This window comes from Gastrolobium bilobum, unplaced genomic scaffold, assembly GCF_033153095.1.
Source record: "Gastrolobium bilobum isolate Gb01-03AN ecotype WA unplaced genomic scaffold, APGP_CSIRO_Gbil_v1 utg6164, whole genome shotgun sequence".
NCBI lineage: Eukaryota > Viridiplantae > Streptophyta > Magnoliopsida > Fabales > Fabaceae > Gastrolobium > Gastrolobium bilobum.
In genome coordinates, this window is record NW_026896481.1 from 197,504 (window position 1) to 205,888 (window position 8,385).

Consider the following 8,385-nt stretch of genomic DNA (forward strand, 5'->3'; position numbering starts at 1 on the left):
ATTATTAGTATTATTTTTAAAGCCGTTCAAGATCATCAATTTTATTGATTTTGGATCGATTACGTTTGTTTCACAACGGGTTTTTAAGTATTATAAATGTATTGGCATGATCACTTTAACCTTTTCATTTTTTATGCCGAAAAGTTTTAGCTTTTCACCTCTTCTGGGACCCTATTTGGACGGACATTGTTAGCTTTTCAAAATGGATTTTGCCTAGTAATTTAGTGGCAAATCTTCTTTTTCAACCTTTGTGGTAATCTTGTTTTCCTTTTATTACTATCGTATCCTAGGATTCAGTAAAAGTTATATGATATATGTCCGCTATCTTTTTCAATCAATATTATATTAACATAGACATTCGATCTACACCCATTTGAGGAAAACATACTCATTTCCATCGTACCAAAAACTCACATTTGATACCGAATACATAAAAAATTGTGGTAAGCAAGAAAAGGTCAAATTAAAAATATGCTTTAATACTTCTTATATTGTTACAGATGAAAAATTTTATAGTAACACATAGAAAGTTAAGATATGCATGTGGATTCTGTTTTTTTTTCTTCTTTTTAAATGCCAGGATCCACAAGCAAATCCTAGTATAAATATGTTTGCAAATTTTTTCATCTATTATCATTGTAGAAGTGACGAACCCTTAATAATATAGTTAGTTATAAACATCCCTTAATGATAATCGATTACAATACAATCAGCAGAAAATATTCTTAAAAAGAAATAAAAAAAATTTCTCTTTGATAAAAATAATTAATTGATTATAAACCAAATAATATTGAAAATCTTAAAAATAAAATAATAATTAAAATTAGATCAATCTAATAATTGAAAGAAATATTAAAAATTTAACAACTATTTAAGCCCAAATCACCTCCCAAGTCTCATCCTTCAAAATATATCAAAATTTAGTTCACTTGGAGTCCGGACACTTTAGAGCCCTTAGTCCATATAAATTTACTGTAGTTGCATCAAATTGTCTTTTTATTTGCCAATGTACAAATAGAAGGGCTAAATATTATTTCATAAATGGTTGGTTTTGATTTTTTAATGTGGACAACTACACAATCTTGATGTATATATAGTTGAATATTCCTCCCTTCAAATCGTTGCATTATTATAATTCAGACTAACGTATCATTCCCTTGACAAATTCACATTATTTGAGGAAGCACCAGCTTCATCTTCTGGTTGAGGTGGCAATGATAGAATTTGTAATGGAGAGTCTGAAATGATAGCACCTTGCTGGGGTGGGTCTGATATAATATTAATAGGTGGAGTTGGATTAAGGAACTTGATAGTGGGGATGATGGAACATCTGCAAAGTGGACAAGTTGAGTTTGATTGTAGCCAGTGATGTATGCAATCAATGTGGAACACATGCTTGCAATAAGGAATCTGTAGCACCTCTTCTTTCATCTCAAATTCTCCCAGACAAACACAACATCTGTTTGCAAAATTTTCAACAAGCTATTAGCTTCATTTCAATCATGCATTTTCACAGCTTTTTATGTAGCGCAACAAGGGTAGGGTTATATTTATAAATTTTTTATTTACAAATTACATTATGTATTTTCAGAAGTATACTAGGTTACACTATGTACTTCTAGGAATACATAGTATAATTTATAAAAATTTATAAACGGATCCTTCCCCGCTCAACAATAGAAATTTTAAAATAGGGAAAATTTAAAAAATGCATGTGGTTTTTTTTTTTTTTATCATTTATTCCGTTATGTTTTTTTTTTTTTGTCCTTATCACTTAATTACTTTTTTTGTGATTTTTTCATTCAAGTCTATATTTAACATTGTTAGTAATTGAATTAAACGGCTCATTTTATCCATATCTTGCTTACATCAAAATCACTAATCTATCATTTAAATTTTGGTCAAAATCACTAAATCATTGAAGGCAATTTTTGGCTCGTGACCAAGATTTTTATATTAGATTAATTAGTAACTTTTTATGCAGGTAAAATAGAGATAAAATACGCGAGTTAGTTCAATTACTAATGATTAAAGGTGGATTTGGATGAACAAAATCATAGTGAGATAAATGATAAGAAAAAAAGCATTAGGAAATACGTGATAAAAGAGTAAATCACATGTAATTTTTTTGAACATTTGTCTATAAAATATTGATGGACAGAACTCTATTAGATCAAATTAATAGAAATAAGAGGTTGAATATCGGGAAATGGAAAAAGAGGGAACTACTAATAACTATTCATTCAAGTAATAAGGAATTTGTTATCCTTAATCAAAGGTTTCAAATTCGAGTTTTGAAAGAAAAAAAAAATAGTGTTGGGAGAGATGCCCTAATCTAGATTTGACAGTACTCCAGCCAGATTAAATCGGATTTAATAAGACAAAAAAAAACCAACATATTACACATGCTGAATTTGTTTATCTATTTCTTTCATGACTTTATTCTAGTTGGGACACCTTCAAATATGCCAATTATTTTCTCTGGTGCCAAAGAAAAGAAAAATCATTTTTCATATATTCTACTTAACTCTTTTACTTTCTTTTCAGGTGGCACTTTTTATGAAAATAGTGGATGCCATTAAATATTCGAAACGTACAATCTGTGAATTGAAGATTCTGCTAACAATTTTGGAGAAGTATTCGTTTATAAACTTTTTTTACAAATTACATTAAGTATGACCGATTTATATACTCTTGATTGAAGTATGACTGATCATACTTGTTGTAGTTTGTAAGAGTTTATAAACAAAAAGTTTATAAATATAACTTTTTCGAACAATTTTCCAGCTTTCCAAAGAACAACACAATGGTTGAGAATAAGTTTAATGATCACAAAGACACGCTAGCTGGAGGTGGACTTACAATAGAAAACAATATATGAATCCAAATTACATGCTCTAGAACACGTAGTATAATAATAGAGATCAAAGCATTTTAAGTTTAAGACCAAACAGAGAGGAAAAAGAAACAAATAGCAACTAATTAAGTACAGCTGAAAACCTCTATAAAAGAAAATATATAAAAAAAAGAAAAGAAAAGACTTACAGTGAATCCCTTGCTCGCAAATCTTCATCAAATAAAACTCTTGGAAGTTTTTCCAGAAATTGCAGGGTCAGATCCAAACGGCAAGGCTGTGGAATTAGCAACAAAAAAGACTAATATTTAGATAATTTAATTGATCACATAAAATGGATGGTGCAGTGCTAACATCCAAATATTTCACTTTGGTATTACATATAGTTGAATTATATAATGCAACAATATGTAATACCATTGGAAAATATAATTGAATATCTGATAAATATCACAGACTAAATATATAGGGAAAAGAAGAGATGAAGGGAGTCTTACTTACTGAGGAATGATAGTGATAAGTAGTTGGTGGATATGAAATCCTTGGAAGTAAGTGTGGAGAAGAGGATGAGAGAGAGGAAGCCCTTCTCTTGAGGTAGAACAAGTAAAATAGGAGAAAGAGAATAATGGAAAAGAGTATGGGAATTGAGAAAATGAAGGCCTGGTAAAGCTTAAGCTGAAGTTCCTGAGGATAGAGTTGAGGAGGAGGGCTTGTTGCAGTTTGGGGAGCACCCATGATTGTAAGTCTCCTCCTAACATTCATAAACCTCTTGCAACTGCAATATATTCAATTCAAGTACAAATGTGTTAAATGAAAGCTTTTAGAGAGTTAGAGATTTAGGGGGCGTTTGGTTCATCAATTTTTTTTGAAATAGTAAGGAAATGAGATAGATAGAGAAATGATTAGAAAGATAGATAAAGTGAGATAGGTAGAAAAATGAAAAAAAAAAGTTGTTTGGTGGGAAAAACTTTACTGGGAAAATTAGGTAACTTTATGAAATCAACAGTGCATTAATAGCCAGATAACCGGTTTTCTGAAAAATCCCACCTTCAAATTGAGTTTCTAAACAGTGCAGATATCTATGTTTCTCATAAATCTAGACAAATTGAATAGATGAGTTTTTGGTAAAAAAAACGTTGAAACAAACATGGTATTTCTAAAAGCCATACTTGAGAAAGATAAATATCCGTTGAAAAGCTCACAACCAAAACCACCTTAGAGTTGTTGTGTTGCGTAAGAATAGATAGGAAGAATTGAAGATGTTAATTATTTAAAAGGGTACAATCTAATAGGTAATAGCTCTGGTTGAGCATACATATACCAATATATATTGGTGGGGTGGTGGTTTGCTATTATGAGAGAATCAATTTTCTATGGCTCTTTCTTTGTTGGCTTAAAGAGCTCGGAAGTTATATATTTTATATATCAAAATCTTTAAATTAGTTATTGTTAATAATAAACTAAGAGATAATGAGCCTTAGAGCAGCTATAAACTTACTTTTATAATTAAAAGATCACATATTCAAGTGTAAAAAATAATTTCTTTATAAAAATATAATTATAAAACTGCTTGTAATCCATCCTCATCCAAATACTTACAATTAAAATAACCTTATATATATATATATATATATATTGGGATTTTCCTTTTAAATTAGGATGGGTTGCAGCCAATTACGAAGCCAGGAAATAATCCAAAAACTCAGCCACTGGCAAGATTATACCACTTTTTAAAACTCAATCAATGCCTATACTATAATATTTTAAAAAAAATTATACTATTTTTGAAAATTAGACAATACAAAGGCCCCAGACGTTGCTCCCCCACTTGTTGTAGCAATTAGCAGTATATATATGATTATAATGATAGTGGCAATGGTACATATTCTATCTTTTTCAAATGATGGGACAAGCCTATGACCCTCCACTTAGATATAGCCTCACGCCAACCAATTTAAGCCGAGTTGTCTTGATTGTTATATGCATGGGCCCAAACATCTGAGCGCAATCTTTGTGTGTCATTACTAGTGCTAACTTTTGAGGAAAGATAAGTTCGTGTGCTTAGTTAGTAATGCTGTCTGATGAACATAATTATATTACCTATCTGAGTTCACCATCAAAAGTTTAAAGAATTAGAAAGTCTATTCTGATTATACTTGTCAAAGTCTGATTCTAATTATTTTTAACTTTTGATTCATTTCATACCATGGTTTAGCACTATGCAAATCTTTATCCAACATGTCCACAACGGTCACCAAAATGGCAGTGTTTCCCAATTTTTTTTTTATAACAATATTCCCCAAATTTTTCACCCAAATATCACACCAACAGTATTATTTTTCAATATGTCACGTGGGCAAGTTCACTATAGTGCCCAGCAAACTCAGTTTGCTGATGTGGCATGTTTCTGGTGGACACCAAGTTCGCTACGTGGATTAGCGAACTTGGTTACAATTAATGCACCTGCACCCTCCCACCTGCCACGTCACGTGGCAGACATGCAATGAAATTCGCTGCTCACTGTAGCGAACTATGTGTAACGGCTAAGATGCCACGTGGTAAACATGCACCAAGTTCGCTGGGTGGACAGCGAACTTGGTGCAAGGACTACTTTTCTCAGCCTATATAAACCCCTTCCCTCCCCCCATTCTGTAAGAACCCGCACCATTAATTAAGGAAATTAATTAATTAATTATATGAGAATTAGGAAATAATTCCACAATTGACCATAATAATTATTATGAGGCTTAAATAATTATAGTAAGTGAGTTATAATGCTGAAAGTCGTTTTTCTGACGAAAGTGCAGATACCGGTTCTGCTACTCGGTATAAATGCGTACCGATGAAGTATCCCAGAAAATTATAAAAAGTATTTATATGTCACTAGAATAATATATAGGACTTGTAAAACAAGTTTCAAGTTAATATGATGAGAACTGGTGCCAAAACTGATACTGGCTATGGAAAGGTGCGTACCGGAAAGGTGCTGCGAAAAATAAAATAAAAATATGAAAAATCTTAGAAAAATGAGTAGGTTAAGAATTCAAAGTTTGGGATTAAAATTCTAAGCGTAGCTATTAGCGCTAACACTGTGTGTTTAATTCTTAAGTGACTATATATAAGCATGTGTGGCCCAAAACCCTAGGTGCCACTCATTTCCTATGTGACTTGGAGGCTGACCATCTTCTTCTTACTCCATTCCATGGCTTCTTCACCCATTTTGTGAGCCTTGTGACCTCTTTTCTTCATTTTCTCTTCACTAAATACCTTGTGTGTGTGTGAGAAGGATCCTCCTGAGGGTGAGAGGGGGCTGTGTTCTTGTTGTTCAGCCACTGTTTGGGGTGTTGAGGGGGCTGACCTTCTTGGTTTGGGTGAGGGAGCTTGTTGTGGGCATTTTGAAGTCCAAGGGGTGACCTTTGTGAAGAAAGAACCAACCTTTGATCATCATTTTCGTGGTTGAAGAAAGTCAGACTTGAGGGGCTGTTGTTAGAGCTCCAAGAGCACCTTCTTGCTCTGTTTTGAGCTTGTGGTATGATCATCACCCTTGTGCTTGAGTTTCTTTGTTAAAAATGGAACCTTGATGCATGTAATGAACTAAAGTTGATAACTTAAGGTTGGGTAATACTAAACACACCTTAAATCGCATGTTAAAGCTTCTGTATGCATGAAATGAACCACCTTTGAGAAGGATATCTCGCGAACTGCAGAACTGCATTCTGTCGCGAAATATCCGGATATGGATATCCGGATATTGATATCCGGATATGATATCCGGATATGAGGATCTGAATATCCGGATATAGATATTCGGATATTGGAAGAAAGATATCTGGATATTGATATCCGGATATGCCCTCGACAAATATCCGGATATTCTGGGTTTTTGAAGAACAGTAGCTACATTGTTCATACAGAATGATGTTTGGGGTTTGTGGACCCTAGATTGATTTAGTTGAGCTTCTGTATTGATTAGTTAAGCCAGAATCTAAGTGATTAAGGGCTTGTGGCTTTGCGAGAAGCCTTAAGACATGAAATGTAAAGGAAAGACGCTGTCCTTGTGTCTTATACTTGTTGAGTATGATATTGATATGTTAATTGGTCCATAACAGATTGTGATTCTGCTGTGTTTGGGTTTTGAGCTTTTGTGGACCCTTGGATTGGATAGTTAGCTTAAGAGGTAAGCTTTCGTGTCCTCGGTTTAGCCATTGTTGGTTCCACCATGTCCCATGGGGGTATGGTTATATGCATGATGTGTTTTCATGCTTTGATATTGAAATGTTATTGAGCTGTTTATGCGAGTGCCTTTATGATATGCATGTGGTGTTCCACCTATACGATAAGCCTGAGTATGTGGGGACATACAAGATGGTGAGGCTGTGGGTGAGGTGCAAGAGATGTTCCTTGTACTATATATGTGGGTAATAGACGTATTCCTGCATTTCTCTGGCCAGTAGAATAGTTATAACACACATGGCATGAATATCTGTTGCACTGCATAGTTTTGGAACTTATATTGCTAAATGCTTTTGGAACTTATATTGCACATGTAAGTCAGCTTGGGGTGGAAGATCCTTGAGGACCTCTTGTCTTACTGAGATTTCTTGTTTAGAGATCTCACCCCACGTTTGGGGCGCTTATTTCAGGTTCAGGTAATTTGGGGGCTGATGCCTCTGGCGGCAGGAGGCCGGAGCTTAGTTGATTATATTTATCTTGTATGCTGACATGACTGGGTTTGGATACTGTTAATGTTTTCTGCCATTAGTATGATTATGTTGTTGCTGTTGAGACTTGTTGGCTTTGTTGCCTTATTTGGTGAGCATGGGGATTGTTCATGTCGCATTGATTTGACTAGGTCTTGTTTTAGATTCGAGTTGTAATAATGTATCAGGATTATGTCCGGACTACGTGTAGTAGTTTCGTGATTTTAGATACTCACTGTTTTAATATATTGAGGTATTTCAATTAGCTGTCTTTTGCAATTTACATACAGGCGATGTTTTTATGAAATTGATTAAGTAATCAACTTGGCTAAGTTAATGATGTCATAATTAAAAAGAAAAAGATATTCCACATTTTAATTAAGCGCCGCTTAATACGATGATATGATAACAAACCGGATATATACAGGGTGTTACACATTCCCCCACCCCAACTCCTTTCCCTCTCACTCTAACTTTTTCTCTTACCCTTTTCCCTCTCATTTTCTATCACTTTTTTCTATGACAGTTGTGTGATGATTCGCTATACAGTATTGTTTTATTGATATCTGTACATTCTGCTTGCTTTCAAACACCTGTTCCTTATACAACTCTTGACCCATCTGCCAATTTGGTATTTATGCCCCTTGTATTTCATCACACTTCTGATCTGGGTGTGCCCAGTTAATATTTGTGTAATGGCTTATTTGCGACCAAAATGGTACAATATCCTCCCATGTATAATTCCAACGCATGTCATTACTAATACCATTTCAAATAAAATAAAAACCACCATAAATAAACTAACTTGCCAGTGGTGGCGGGTCATACGTT

At 33.7% G+C, this 8,385-nt stretch overlaps 1 protein-coding gene across 2 annotated transcripts; it reads right to left on the reverse strand.

Annotated features, from left to right (window-relative positions):
• Positions 1-1,027: 1,027 nt before the first annotated feature.
• On the reverse strand, positions 1,028-4,126 carry LOC133299938 (probable E3 ubiquitin-protein ligase RHA4A). 2 transcript variants are annotated; one of them, XM_061499431.1, is made up of 5 exons: positions 4,024-4,126; positions 3,356-3,629; positions 3,046-3,131; positions 1,420-1,459; positions 1,208-1,330 (listed from the first exon to the last, which is right to left on the reverse strand). In XM_061499431.1, the coding sequence occupies exons 2-5, from the start codon at positions 3,614-3,616 to the stop codon at positions 1,298-1,300; spliced, it is 420 nt and encodes a 139-aa protein (XP_061355415.1). In that variant the 5' UTR covers positions 3,617-3,629; positions 4,024-4,126; the 3' UTR covers positions 1,208-1,297. The 2 variants fall into 2 exon arrangements, with proteins under 2 accessions (XP_061355414.1, XP_061355415.1); XM_061499430.1 differs by having other exon boundaries at positions 1,028-1,459.
• Between the last annotated feature and the right edge of the window lie 4,259 nt (positions 4,127-8,385).